The 15,806-nt window shown below is 42.8% G+C and overlaps 1 protein-coding gene across 1 annotated transcript; it reads left to right on the top strand.

Moving 5' to 3' along the window:
- Positions 1 to 495: 495 nt before the first annotated feature.
- LOC117038921 (ras-related GTP-binding protein A) lies at positions 496 to 2,222 on the top strand. The gene has a single exon (XM_033135907.1). It carries the CDS (start codon positions 544 to 546, stop codon positions 1,483 to 1,485), a length of 942 nt encoding a protein of 313 aa, XP_032991798.1. The 5' UTR covers positions 496 to 543; the 3' UTR covers positions 1,486 to 2,222.
- The last annotated feature ends 13,584 nt before the right edge of the window (positions 2,223 to 15,806 follow it).

Below are 15,806 nucleotides of genomic sequence, written 5' to 3' on the forward strand. Positions count from 1 at the left end.
TTGCAGGTAGCATTACTTATAGAGATTCCTATTGCACCGGGGTGCATTCAGGGCTTTGTAGTGCTCGCGCTGTCAGAGCCCCGAAGGAACCCAGCCAGGTTTGCCGGCTGGCGTACTACAACCCCCAGAATGCACCACCGCGAAATAGGGTGGCGGTTCCCGTGGCAAAAAATGGACCATAGCAGCGCCACCAACCTGGATTGGCTTTCTCCATCGTATGAGGACGGGCCATGGGGCGGGGAGCCAATCAGGAGGAGAGAGCGGAGACTATTGAATCCCACGGGAGCTGAGGATTGGCTGGCGGGGGAAAGAAAAGGGGTGGGAAGAGAAGGCGGGAAACGAGCGAACCCATGGTGGGAGGGGAATAAATGGGAAAGGAAAGATTGGCAATCCAGTTTTTGCGCAGCCGCAAAGGACTATTGGCCTTCGAAAGTTTCGCAAGCTGGCAGTTGGCCTGGAGTCACCTGACCCTCCAGCGACATCCGGGGAGAGCTCGCTCGCGCCGCAGCGTCTCCGCCGCCGATTCTCCCCGCCGGGCGTGTGATGCCAAACGCAGCCATGAAGAAGAAGGTTCTCCTGATGGGCAAGAGCGGCTCGGGCAAGACCAGCATGAGGTCCATCATCTTTGCCAACTACATCGCCCGCGACACCCGCCGGCTGGGCGCCACCATCGACGTGGAGCACTCGCACGTCCGCTTCCTGGGCAACCTGGTCCTCAACCTGTGGGACTGCGGCGGCCAGGACACCTTCATGGAGAACTACTTCACCAGCCAGAGGGACAACATCTTCCGAAACGTCGAGGTCCTGATCTACGTCTTCGACGTCGAGAGCCGGGAGCTCGAGAAGGACATGCATTACTACCAGTCGTGCCTGGAGGCCATCTTGCAGAACTCGCCCGACGCCAAAGTCTTCTGCCTGGTCCACAAGATGGACTTGGTCCAGGAGGACCAGCGAGAGATGATTTTCAAGGAGAGGGAGGAGGATCTGAAGCGGCTCTCGCGCCCGCTGGAGTGCGCCTGCTTCAGGACCTCCATCTGGGATGAAACTCTCTACAAGGCCTGGTCCAGCATAGTCTACCAGCTGATCCCCAACGTCCAGCAGCTGGAGACCAACCTGAGGAATTTCGCCCAGATCATCGAAGCCGACGAGGTCCTCCTTTTCGAGCGGGCGACTTTCCTGGTGATTTCCCACTACCAGTGCAAAGAGCAGCGCGATATCCACCGATTCGAGAAAATCAGCAATATCATCAAACAGTTCAAACTGAGCTGCAGCAAACTGGCCGCCTCCTTCCAGAGCATGGAAGTGCGCAATTCGAATTTCGCCGCCTTCATCGACATCTTCACCTCCAACACCTACGTGATGGTCGTCATGTCCGACCCTTCCATACCTTCCGCCGCCACCCTGATCAACATCCGCAACGCTCGCAAGCACTTTGAGAAGCTGGAGAGGGTGGACGGGCCAAAGCACAGCCTCCTCATGCGCTGAGCGGTGTTGTGTCGACTGCTCCCGCCCAGGGAGGCTCAGCCGACGTGGAAAAGGGGCGCAACCTCCGGGTCTGTAACTCTGGAAATGGCAGTTAAATTTGGAACATTGTGAGATAATAAATGCACGTCCTGTATACGTCTAATAAATGCAAAAAAAAAAAAAAAGTTTCGCAAGCTTTCTGACCTCATAGGGTTCTTCGTCAGGGAAATATGCCGTTAAGACTTGGTTTTTTATCTTGTTGCTTCTGAAGCAAAGCTGGTCTGGTTTAGATTTGTTGCGTGTTGGAGATAGCAGTGTTTATTTGGTTCAAAAAAGGAATATCAATCTGGGGGAGGGAAGACTCACACCTTTAGGACACGGTATAACAAGCAGTTTTTTCACCCTCCATAGATTCATGGAGAGACCCTTTCATTTTACTGCAGCAGAATGTGCACACCCACCCAACAGATGACTCCCCCCCCAAAAAAGACTGAAGGGAATGCAACCCACAACCCCCACAAAAATGTTTATTTTTATAATTTTTATCGAAAGAAATTTTAAATCCATAACAATTCTAAACACTACAATCAAATACATCCCCCCATTTATCCCTTCTCCTCCCCTCCACATCTTCCCCCAGCTCCCGTAGCTGTTTTGTTATATATGTTAGTTCTGCATGTACTACATCTGTAAGTCTTAATTGTCATATTGTTCAAATTCATATTATGCCAATAAAATTTGTATGTTTATTCAAATCCTGCCAGTGATTCTAAGTCCGTTTGTTGATTTTTCAAATAACTTGTAAAAAGTCCCCATTCTTCCTTAAAGTCCTGATTGCCTTTTTCACTCTGTATGTTAACTTTGCCAATTCCGCGTAGTTCATCAATTTTTTGTTGCCATTGTTCCTTTGTTGGTATTTCTTCTTTCTTCCATCCTTGTGCTAATAAGATTCTTGCTGCAGTTGTAGCATACATAAATAAGTTCTTGAACTTTTTTTGATATATCTTGTCCTAGAATTCCTAATAGAAAAGCTTCTGGCTTTTTAACAAAAGTCCTTTTAAACATTTTTTTTCAATTCATTATAAATCATTTCCCAATATGTTTTAATTTCTCTACATTCTCACCACATGTGTCCTTTCTTTTTCTTTACGTTTCCAACACACCTTGTTCCCAGTTTTATACAATTTTGCCATTTTAACTGGTGTAATATACCATCCATACATCATTTTCATATAATTTTCCTTCAGCAAAGAGCAGTCTGTGAATTTCAAATTTACTTTCCATAACTTTTCCCAATCCTCAAATTGAATAAAAGTAAAGGGACTCCTGACCGTTAGGTCCAGTCACGAACGACTGGGGTTGCGGCACTCATCTCGCTTTACTGGCCGAGGGAGCCGGCGTACAGCTTCCGGGTCATATGGCCAGCATGACTAAGCCGCTTTTGGCGAACCAGAGCAGCGCACGGAAACGCCATTTACCTTCCCGCTGGAGCGGTACCTATTTACTTGCACTTCGATGCGCTTTCGAACTGCTAGGTTGGCAGGAGCAGAGATCGAGCAAAGGGAGCTCACCCAGTAGCAGGGATTTGAACTGGCGACCTTCTGATCGGCAAGCCCTAGGCTCTGTGGTTTACACCACAGAGCCACCTGCGTTGAAATTGAATATTATGCCCTAAATCTTGTACCCATTTAATCATTACTGATTTAATCTCTTCATCTTTTGTTTCCCACTCTAACAAAATGCTGTAAGCATTCTTCAACAACTTTGTCTTTTTCTCTACCACTTCTTTTTGGAATCTGGAAATTGTATAACTGAACCCTTTTTTATTATCATCCTTGTACATTTCATTTAATTGTCTGTAATGTAGCCAACTCTGAACGTATCCTTTTATGTCCTCATACATTTTAGTTTCCATTTTCCATCAAGATCTCTCAATAAGTCTCTGTATGTAGGCCATTTTTCTTTCTTGCAAAGTGGTTTGAGCACTGAAGCCTCAATTGGTGATAACCACCAAGGTGTTTTCTGTTCTATTAATTCTTTACGTCTTTCCCACACACTTATTAATGATCTCCTAATTATATGGTTGTAGAATCCTTTATGTATCTTCCCTTTCCCATACCAAAGGTATGCGTGCCATCCATACCTGTTGTCATGACCTTCCATATGCAAAGCTTTGTCCTCCAGTTTTATCCAGTCCCTAATCCATACCAAACATGCAGCCTCATAGTACAACTTAAGGTCTGGGGAAATGTTTCTCACCCCCTGAGAGGCACAGAGTTACTAGAAGCCCTACCAAGTACTGTAATGAAAAAGGTTGTGTTTAATACAAGCCGTCTAAAACTTAGCACGTAAAAAATAATATTAAATTCTGAGGTGTGTTTTCTTTCTTTGCCTCTTCCCTTCTTCCGCAAAAAAAGGCAAACTTTTACCAGGACACTGGTTTAGTCCAGTCCGACCACATTTGGGTTGTTGAAACGTACTTCTGCATAACTGAAATGGAATGAAAAGAGAAAGGTCAAGGACAGCCTCACAAAGGAGACTGAGCTGGTTTGCTTGCTTTTCAATTTTACTGTGTCTGTTTCTTAAATGAAAATCACTCTTTTTGCCATTTCTTTCTCTTTCTCTCTTCTTCAGCCACTTCTCTCCCAGCCTTTTTTCCCGCCCTCTTTTTCTGTCACCCCTATGGCCACTAGTTGCCCAACCCTGGCCTAATGTCTAGCCTAATTAATCAGGTATGCCTCATTTATCTATTAATCTATCAAAATAATTTAATATAACCCCTTAATAAATTAAAAACGGCAACCTCATTAATAGTAATAATACTGTGCAAATAGCATTTCAAGTTTTCCAAACGCGGACTGCCCAAAGGCTTTGGGCTGATCATTTAAGCCATCCACCCAAACAAGAAGCAGTATATCTTTAAAAAGAAAAGAAAAGAGCATGTCAGTTCCCTGAGGGAATCTTCCTCCTAGGTATACACCTTGCTTTTTGCTTTGCTTCCCCTGCAAGGAAGAAAGCAATACAAAGGGGAAAGTTCAGCTATGTTGCCTTGCGTAATAGCTGGCTGTAAAGGAAAGGTTTTACAAATGCCATCACCCTGGCACAGTGCTTTCTGGAGAGCGAGATCAAGGCTGGAATCAGAACCGTCTTTCCCATTGGGTTTACTGGTGTGTTGCTCCAGGGCGCCGGCCTCTCACGGGCACCCCAGCGAGTGGGGGAGCTGCGCGGCTTTGCCAGCGGCCTCCCCTTTCCCTCCTGCACACCCGCCAGCTGCACCCCGCCAACCGTATGGCTGGTGGGCGTGCAGCTTGCCTCCCAAGCCTCCACGGGAGGAGAGCGATCCCCACAGAGGCTTGGGAAAAGGTTGACAACTCTGGGAAACGGAGTGGGGTGGGGTGCTGGAGGGATCTTTGCACCACAGCACCGGATATGCTTAAGACGGCCCTGGAGCCACTAGATTTTCCCCCCCTATGCATTAGATTCAAAATGGTTTTTATATATGAAATTGTGTGTGTGTGTGTGTGTGTGTGTGTGTGATTTTTTTTTAAAAAAAATCATTTTCTATACAGAATTTTAAAAATTCTTTTTAAAACATTCGTCTGCGTAAGTGGTTCAGATATGTTTCTATCATTGATGCTTTTACAGCTAAATCGTTTCGAGAGCTTTCACAGGACAAGATTCATAAATGGAATAAAGTAAAATAAAAAACATTTGCCCGTTTGCTTCGTAATTCCTCAGATCGTTTTGCTTTCCTATGAAACAAATTCTTTTTTTTTTAAACGAGAACACTGTGCGCACACCATAGATTTAAAGTGTTAATTCAAGAATATTGGGAACTGCACCACAGAACTACTGTTCCCCCAACATCCTGAACAAATTGTGGTTCCCAGGATTTACCTGAGGGGTTGTGTGAGCTTTAAATGTGTGGTATGTATGCAGTCTAAGCCTGAGGGGAAGAAGGGGCTGTGGGATTCTTTAAAGCTTCGTTCAGGGCCTAGAATATTTTAGGCACTCTGTTCGCATTATCTTCCATCTTTGTCCTCATCACGAAAACAGAGAGAGAGCATTGGGGGCATGAGCTTGGAAAGCTGTAACCACATCATTTAAAGGGGCTCATCTAGAGAAGCACAGGTTGACATTTATTCACAATCTGCCCTTTTTTACAATTTAAGAAAGGGTGCAGGAAGTCAGATACCATACAGTGGTACCTCGGTTTTCGAACAGCTTAGTTCACAAACAACTTGGAACCCGAACGCTGCAAAACCGGAAGTAGCCGTTCTGGTTTTTGAACTTTTTTCCAGAAGCCGAACGTGCTCCATTTTGAGTCCCCCTGTGTTTCCTGTTGTGCTGTTAATTTGCGTCCCCCCCATTGTAATTCAAGCCTTCCATTTCCGATTGCAGTGTTCTGAGGTGATATTTGGAGTTTATATTTGGTGCTTTTGTTTTTACCATTTATTTTGCGGGTGTTTTTTTTGGAGGCTTTTTCCATTTAATTTGTTTTTGTGACTGTGTGGATCCCAGTTCAGCACCTGATGCATGGATTGTGTGACTGCGGAAATGGATAAAAGCCCCACCCCCATACAAACAATGACTATCATCAGTGCAGGTAAGAAAAAAAAATAATTTAAATTTTTATCATCTACAACTGTCGTTATTTGTTTTATAGTACAGTACATTGATTATTGCTTTCATTTGGTGGATCAATGGTCTCGTTAGATAGTAAAATTCATGTTAAATTGCTGTTTTAGGGGTTGTTTTTAAAAGTCTAGAACGGATTAATCCGTTTTGCATTTCTTTCTATGGTAAAGCGTGCCTTGGTTTTGGAACACTTTGGTTTTGGAACGGACTTCTGGAACGGATTAAGTTTGAGAACCAAGGTACCACTGTAGTTGCTCTTTGAAGACCAGAGTTAGACAGTGATGGCCACAGCTATATCACAGATATATCACAGCTATATCACAGATACCTGCTTCTGAACTAACATGGTGAAACTACAGACTGCTCTCTGAGTCAAATGTGTGTTTGTTTTGTTTGAAACTTGAATAAACAGGAAACTTTTCGAATGTTTCCATGACTTTGATTTTTCTTACAGATACCCTCCATTACTTAAGTGATGAAAAGCAAGGGCATGATTTGGACACCCCCCTACTCCACACCACAAATGGGACCTGCAACAAATTGTTGCGGTGTGAAGTGTTCCTGTTTGGGATGCCTGCCAGCAATACTCTCTGCCAAATGGCTCCATTACATCCAGGGCCGGATTTAGGTTTGAGATGAGGCCCTAAGCTACTGAAGGTAATGCGTCCCTTTATATGTCCAGCTGTCCTTTTTGTGTGTGTGTTGAATATGTGCTATATGGTAATTTGTGGACCTAATAGTATCTAAAGCCATTTGCACATAACAAAATATGTATTTTATCAAAGTAATTGTTGAACTGAAATAGAATTAAGAAGTATATTAATAGTGAAATAATTATTAAGCTCTAACTTAAAATGATTTTTTTACTCATAACAAACTTAATAATGCAAACACATTGGCATTTGGAAATAACAAAAGTTCCTTTAGACTCATAATCTAGTCTCTAGAAACTTGCTGTAACATGAAATAATAATAGGTGTAAAGATATGATGCAAACTACTAATAATTATAAATAGCCTTATTAATATGAAATTAAGTGCTATAACCTGTACAATGCAATTATATTTAATACAATGCATTTTTATTATAATATCAATATCACCATAGTAGTCCACTAATGGGCGGGGCCCATGACTTACATCACAGGAGCCTACACAACACAAAACACTATTGCTGTGTGTAGGTTTTATTTTATTTGTTTTTTATCTTATATTTTGGAAACGTACATCCAGGTTGTTTTTTCCCCTTTAATTTTTTTTGGGGGCCCCCCAAGAGAGTGGGGCCCTAGGCTATAGCTTGTTTAGCTTATATGTAAATCCGGCACTGCTACATTCCACCCTAATAAGCCATCAAGCATTTTCTAAATGGCCTGTACAGTTTGCAGAGATAGTCCTCACTCCTTGCCTCATAAAAGCAAGAGCACTCAATTTCATCCGAACATGGTATAGTTGGGAAATCTTTTTTGGCTACAGAAGGACAGATCCTTATCAGGACCAGCCTTGCAGGCCAAGATTGGCAGGTGGGTGGGGCAACCACCTGTCAGTCATGTGGTGCCATGACACGTCCTGCCCACCTGTCACATTATTGCTTAGTGGCGAGTTCGAATGTGCGAGAGAACTCCATGCAAGGGGAATTTGCAAACCCAAACTCTGAAGGGTCACTCTTTCTTGCAGCTGGCGATGGGTGGGAGCAGAGAGCTCCCTGAATTTGTCCAGGGTCTAAACTAATTTGGATTCCTGAAACGTTGCCTATAACAAAGGCAACTTTCAGTCAGACACTGCTAGTAATGGGGGAGGAAAGTTGTTCAGTTTGGATTTAAAAGTAAATCTACTGAATTCACACATTCTGAAACAATAAGTCAGGCATGTCCAAAGCCTGGTTTTATGGCAGTCTATTAATTGGGGTCAAATCACAAAAAAAGCTCAACAAACAACCTCAATCCTAAAAGAAGCTCAACAGCTATGGGGAAAAATTGTAAAAAGCTCAACAACTTCGGCCCTCACACATGTTCACTTCATCAAATCTGGCCCTCTTTGAAAAAAGTTTGGGCACCCCTGCAATAAGTGGACTGGAAACATGAGCTATCCTTCAAGATTTTGCACTCCTCTGAGTTTTGCAAATTCAGTTGTGTTCAACAATGCATATGTAAGAGCTGTTGTTGTTGTTGTTTAGTTGTTCAGTCGTGTCCGACTCTTCGTGACCCCATGGACCAGAGCACGCCTATCTTTCACTGCCTCCCACAGTTTGGCCAAACTCATGCTAGTTGCTTTGAGAACACTGTCCAACCATCTCATCCTCTGTCGTCCCCTTCTCCTTGTGCCCTCCATCTTTCCCAACATCAGGGTCTTTTCTAGAGAGTCTTCTCTTCTCATGAGGTGACCAAAGTACTGGAGCCTCAACTTCAGGGCTAAATGTGCATAAAAATGCATTACAGTAATGAAACTAATATACAAAAATGTATTATATTAGAAAAAAATGCTTTGCAGAAATGTGTATATTAGGCAAAACTGAATTTAGAAATGTGTATAATATGAAGAGGAAATTCACAGTAAAATTCTAAGATGGTTCAATGCAGAGTTTTATGTAAACAATGTGGAGAACTGAAGACTGGAATATGAGAAACTGAAATTGACAGATTCCCCCCCCTCCATGCCACACAGCTCCAAATTTTGCATATCTCAGACAAAACACATGAAAGGCACACGAAAGATGCACACTGCGTACAACAGAGTACATAAAACACACGAGTGACCTCATGTGGCCAAGTCCAGCAAAGCTCTTGATTGGGAATGATTTTTATTTATTTTTTGGCACGGAAAAGCTGAACAGCTACGGACTTTTGCTCCTCTCATCTGCCCCAGGAGCTTAAGGAAAAGCAAGACCCTTTTAGACACCTCCCTTTCCAGAATGAAAAACAATGAGCGCAGGCACAATATCCAATTTTCATCTTGGGAAAAGTTATGGAGGGAGGATTTGAAATTTACAGCTTGCTGTGCGTTGAAGGAAAATGATATGAAAATGATGTATCGTTGGTATTTAACACCGATAGAATTAGCAAATGTGTATAGAACTGCTTCAAATGTATGCTGGAAGCGTAAGGAGAAGGAAGGCATGTTCTACCATATGTGGTGGAAGTGCAAAATAACAAATGATATAGAATGCTACAGAATGAGTTGGAAAATACATGTTTAAAATAACGTTTGTGAAAACACCAGAAGCTTTCTTACTAGGAGTTTTAGATGCAGAGATACCAATGGAGCAGAAATGATTATTTATGTATGCGACGACAGCAGCCAAGAGATGGAAAGTAGATAAAGTCCAGACCGGAGATTAATGGTTGATGAAGATGATGGACTACACCGAAAAGGCGAAAATGATTGGGAAAATCAGAAACCAGGAAGATAGAAACTTTAATAAGGAATGGAATAAATTTATAAGTTACCTAAGAGAACGCTGTAAACAACTAAAAACTTTGGCAGGATAGAGTAACACTTGTAATGTATTAAAAACCAAGGTAAATGTGGTTTAGTTTAAGAAAAATGGAGAAATCATATGATGCAGTAGAAAAATTTGATAATGGAAACCATGGAGGGGTGGAGGGAAGTCTAAGGATACAATGAATCCTAAATGCTGATGATTATGATCAATGTTTGAATTCAAATGTATAGTGTAAATGGCGGAGCTCTCCCATTCAGCTCCTGATCTGTTTGCCAGCTTCCACAAAGGAACCAAGATAAACGGAAATGAAAATAAATTTGAAATGATCTGGGAGGCTTTGACAGACAAAAATGGTATTTGGGGTGAAACGATCTGGGAGGCCTTGAATGTGATAGAGAAGAAAAAAGAAGGGAGTGCAATAAAAGGTGTGGGGGAAATGTAAAATCATCAAAAAGCCCTGAGAGAAGACATATAAAGGCTGGAAAGGAATGTGGCAAATGATTGTTGCTAAAAAAAAAAAAAAAAAAAAAGTTATGATATTAAGATGTACAGGCTTTGTTAGATTTACTGAATGAAAGACAACGAAAATAAAGAAGATTGGCAAAATAAACTATTGAACTATGCAGGACTAATTAGTTAAATTGAAACCCAAGAAACAAAGAAAGAAAGAAAGAAAGAGGACAAATGTTTAATGCATATCTTTTAAGCTTTGTGTATAGATTTTTCCATTAGTATAACTTTTAAAAGTCACTTGTAATAAGATGAAGAAGGTTTAAAATTGAAATATTAAGAGTATAAGGATTTAAGGACATGAAATCCAGAGGGGGAGGGAAGTCAATTAAAAAAAATCAAAATTGAGGTTTAAAAAATTGTTGATGATGCTTTTGTTGTTATTTTTTGACATTTTAATAAAATGTTATGTGTGAAAAAAGGAAGTGGAAAAAAATTAGTCGGTGAGGCTCATCTGATGTCAACATGAAACTGAACCTTTGTGTTTCCGGTTTAGTATTGTGGAACGCTTTTCAGCAGCTGCGTACCCTCCAACTTCCCTCAGGTGAAAATAAAGACATTTTCTCACTCTTCCCCCCCCCCCACAACTGCCCTTCCTCGACCGCCCCATTTTTGTCCTCTCCCCCCACAAAGCGTTTCCTATCAGACAAAAGTAGGGTGCTGCCCCCAAAAATGGAAAACTCCAGAACTACCAACAATCGAAGAGTGGAAAGTAAAGCTATTAGAATATATAGAATTAGCCAAAATGACAGGAAGGATGAGAGACCAAAGTGACCAAAAGGTTATAGGAGATTGGAGTAAATTTATTGGATATTTAAAAAACCATTGTAAAAATATGATAACACCAACAGGATTTGATAAAATACTTGCAGTGTGATAATATAGCTATTCCTAAAATTAAAACAAAGTATGTAAAATATTGGAAATGGGAGAAAAACAAAGCGTAAGAATGAAGAGAAGCAAAAAAACCAAAGTTGGAGAGGAGGGAAGTCACAATACTCGGCGGAGTATAAGTACAGATAGGGACAAAAATAACGACAAAGAAATGTATTATGTTCATAATCTTTTATTTCTGTTTATCTTTTTTTTTTGGAAAATTCTGCATGACTGTAATGTTGAAAAAGCATAATAAAAATACTTGGGGGGAAAAACAAAAAAACAAAAGTTGGGTGCTGCCACCACTACAACTCTGAGGAAGCTCAGAAAGGAAACACAAGTTCACAGCAGTTCCACAAGCCCAGCCACATCCGATCGCTCCAGGCGGCTCCTGCCAAGCCACTTTGATATTAAAAGCAAGACCCTTGCTAGCGCCTCTTTGCCTTGCCCTTTATCAGCAAGTTTTAAATGTTTGACTGTGTTTTATATTGTGTTGGAAGCCGCCCAGAGTGGCTGGGGGAACCCAGTCAGATGAGCAGGGTATAAGTAATAAATTGTTGTTGTTATCTGCTTCTGTCTACTGGTTACTCACCACACCCTCCAGGGGCGTACCCAGGATCAAAACTGGGGGGGGGGGGGCGCCAAGCCATGGTCGTTCAGGTTCAAAAACAAAAACAGCTTCAAAAAACAAAAGCAGCGTCAAAAAACAGAAAAACTCCCCCCCCCCCAAACAGAAAGCCCCAAATGGCTGAAAAACTCAGTTTCCCAGGATCGTCAGTCCTCGCAAAGGAACTACTCACCATGCAAGGGAACTCAGTTTGCCAAGCTCCCTTGCAACAATGAATCCCGGCAACGATGAATTCGCCCCCTGACACTGCCCCAAGTCTCAGCCTGCATCCCCATTTGACCAAGCAGGGTGCAGGCTAGGATCCGGTCTCTGATAGGTACGCCAGCTTTTTGTCGGCATGAGGGAGGGGGAAACAGCCAGCGCAACACACACACACACACACACACAGAGTGGCCAACTGCCTTGGCAAGAGCGGAAGAGCTCAATTGTTTTTGAGATTTTGGGAGGGGGAGAAAGACCAGTCTTGAGCTTTTTTTCCCTTTTAGGCTGCCAATAACCATTTGATTTTTTTTTTTGCTTCTGGGGGGGGGGCAGCTGCCCCCCTGGGTACGCCCATGACACCCTCCGTTGTTGAGAGATGAGTGGATCGATCCCATTTCAGTTTCTAATTTTTCAGAGTTCGCAACATTTTCAGATTGCTTTTTTCTTTCTTTTCAAAGATCCTCACAAAAAAATTCGCCAGCATTTTAGAGCGAATGTCTTCTCTCACATATCTGAAAAGGCGATTCCCCCTAGCGTAAATGCATTTTGTATGTCATTTCTGCTAACTTATGGAATTGATGTTCAGGCTTCAACCTAATCTACACCTTTTGTATGCATTCTTTGGCGGGAGAATTGCACTGCGAAATTTAGAGAAGGGCGGTTGTGCTTCAGTTTGTTTGTGGTTCCTAGAGGTGCTCACAGGAAACTGCAAAGCAAACCAAATTTCTCTTCCACACCTCCCTGCGCTCAGCTAATAAGATGGCGGGTATGGGAGGGAATCTCCAACTGTAGACTAGAAATGGTTTTGGTGGGGTGAGGGGAAGAAAGAAATCTCTTTAAGGCTTCAACCACAAGGTGGCACTGTGGGAAAATTAAAAAAAAATGGAATCAGGTTTTTGAAGAAATTAAAAAAATAATAATATAATATTAAGAAAATTCCAGAGGCCTTTTTATTAGGGATAATGGATGAAGGAGTAAAGAAAGAAGATGAGAAACTTTCTTTATGCAACTGCTGCGGCAAGAATATTAATTGCTATGCACTGGGAAAAAACGAGATTCCAAGTATTAGGGAGTGGCAAGAGAAATTATTTAGTTATTTAGATTTGGCCAAATTAACGGAATTAATTAGAGGAGGTAGCAATCAGAAATTTTATCGAAGTTGGGAAAAATTTGGTGAACATATGAAAAAAACAGTGCCCCACTTTGAAGTCCTGGATCCATCTCTAATAATCTGTACTGATACACAAGAAAGAAGGATATAAAATATATTAACTTACCAAATATATCGGTTTAATAGTAATGGAAAGCAGTAACGAAATGGTTTAACGAAATAACCTGAGAGGACGACAACTGGAAGTCTAAGATTTGGGTAGGAATAAGTGTTGGATGTATGTATGGTGATTTGTTTTGCTTGATTTATTTGTTTTTCGTTAGAGTGTTTGTTAGAAGTATTTGGTTGTTTATGATTTGTTATGTTTTGTTATGTTTTATTTGCTTGTTTTTGATTTGTATGTTTTGATATAATTTCAATAAAGATTTTCATTAAAAAAAGGCTTCAGCCACAAGAGGGAGCAGCAGCTTGCTGGAATTAATTTTAAGCATGGGTAGGCAAACTAAGGCCTGGGGGCCGGATGCGGCCCAATCACCTAAATCTGGCCCATGGACGGTCTGGGAATAAGTGTGTTTTTATGTGAGTAGAATGTGTCCTTTTATTTTAAATGCATCTCTGGGTTATTTGTGGGGCCTGCCTGGTGTTTTCACACGAGTAGAATGTGTGCTTTTATACATAAGGCATTGTGGGGCATAGGAATTTGTTCACCCCCCCAATACAGTCTAGCCCCCCACAAGGTCTGAGGGACAGTGGACTGGCCCCCTGCTGAAAAAGTTTGCTGACCCCTGATTTTAAGGCTTCCTGAGGCCACATTCACACCATATATTTAAAGCCCTATGATACCACTTTAAACAGTCATGGCTCCCCCCCAAAAAAGTATTATGGGAACTGTAGTTTGTTAAGGATGCTGAGAATTGCTAGGAGGCCCTTAGTCCCCTCTCTGAGCTACAGTTCCCAAAGTGGTTTAACAATTAAAACCACTTCCCAGGGAGCTATGGGCTCTGTGAGGAGAACGGGAATCTCAGCACCCTTAACAAACCACAACTCCCAGGATTCTCTGGGGGAAGCTGTGACTATTTAACATATTTACATCAACTGGCACCAACTCCAGAGAGCCCTGGGGGCCCGGGCACCCACATTTTGTTGTTGTTGTGGGTGCCCAGCACCCACCCCGTAGGGCCTCAGACATGACTTATGGGAGAACGGAGGTCACGCCTGAGGCCTTGCAGGGTGTGCGGTGTCATGTGATGTCATGATGTCACGGCATGTGTTACATGCGCCACTGGGCACCCATAATCCCAAATTGGTGCCAGTGTTTGCGTCTGATAAAGGGAATTATGGGGGGAATTTATGAGCCAAGAAGCTACCAACTCAGTCATACAGAATGTTTGTATGTGTGCCTTTTCCCTTCCTACTGTACTTGTGGGTCCTTTCCCAGAATAAGCTGCGATGAAGATGAATCTACTCGAGCCATTTAGACTGCGTTCGCATACTATGCCTTTTAAGCACTACGATGCCACTTCAAACCGCCGTGACTTTCCCCCAAAGGATTCTGGGAGCTGTAGTTCCAGTTCCTCTCATTTTCTCACTTTTCCAGTCTCAGGTTCTGGTCTCCACATTTCCAGGTCGTTCTGCAATATTCTTCTTTAAAACAAAGAATCTTCGTGAAAGTCAACCAACGCTTTAGTGCAAATTCATCTTCATATCTTTAATTCAAATTTCCCTAATACTGTATACTCTTTCCCGCCCCCCGCCCCCCCTCTCTTCTTTTTTTTGCAAAGCCGTTTCCTCTAACATAATACACCCCCCTCTATTTTCCCACATGAGCAAAGCAGGAGTCCCAGAAAGGGAGCAAGCCCCTGGTTCTGCAAACATCGCTCCCGAAAGAGGGCCGAGCTCATGGTGTCTCCCCAGGAGGAGTTTGTCTTTATGGGGGTTGTTGTGGGGCATTTTCTTTTTTCTAAACGAGAGAGAGAGAGAGAGAGAGAGAGAGAGAGCCTGCTTCCTGAGGAATCTGGCGGGGGTCTTGGCATGAGTCTCTCTGTGTCTCTGTACCCATGGCAACGCCAGCTGCCTGCCTGCTTGCCTCCCTGAGGATGGCGTTCCGCAACATGGTCGACTTGGACTCAGGCCTACAAGGCCAGGATTGGGGCGCTCTCAGCATAGACCAGCAAGCCAAGCTCTCCGACTTCAAGGTGGGTCAAGGGGAGGCGAGGAGGAAGGGGCGTGGGCCTGAGTGTAGGTGGGGTCCCCTTGGAAAAGACCCACAAAGCTCGGCGCTTTCCCAAGGCATGCTGGGAGTCTGGTTCACACTCCCCGCAAAGGGGGTTTCACTCGTGGTTTGGGAGAAGCGGAGGGATAGACAAAGCGGGTTTGGAGAGGGTGCCATAATAAGGCGGCTGGGCAAGAAATAGCGATAAAGCGGATGAAAGGCGCGGAGATGGGGAGTACGGGGAAATGGGCGGTTTAGTTTTGGGGTGTGCAAAAGTCACGCCCCCCTGGAGAAGTTGCTTAGCATAATCACATTGTGATTATGATTATGATTATGATTACTATTATTAAACCAGTTTCTTTCAGAACAAAGTTTTAAATAACTGCCTGCTTCAGGTTGGCTTCTTTTTGTTCTCTCTCTCTCTCTCTCTCTCTCTCTCTCTCTCTCTCATCTATCTATCTATCTATCTATCTATCTATCTATCTATCTATCTACTAGCTGACCCGGCCACTCCTTGCTGTGGCTGATTTGGTGAAATGGAAAAGTAAGATACAGTATGAAAGAGAAAGCATATGCTTACCTACATCTGAGCTCGTTGACGTTCAGTCTGCGTGTTCTCCGTTTGCCCCTCCTGTTTTTGTCTTTGTTTCTACAACTTATTATTACTACTATTTTAGTCTAAACTCGGAAGCGGAGCAATTAGCGTTTTCAGGCGGCCTCGCTCTGGA

Source organism: Lacerta agilis, chromosome 17 (genome assembly GCF_009819535.1).
Source record: "Lacerta agilis isolate rLacAgi1 chromosome 17, rLacAgi1.pri, whole genome shotgun sequence".
In the NCBI taxonomy this organism is placed as follows: Eukaryota; Metazoa; Chordata; class Lepidosauria; order Squamata; family Lacertidae; genus Lacerta; species Lacerta agilis.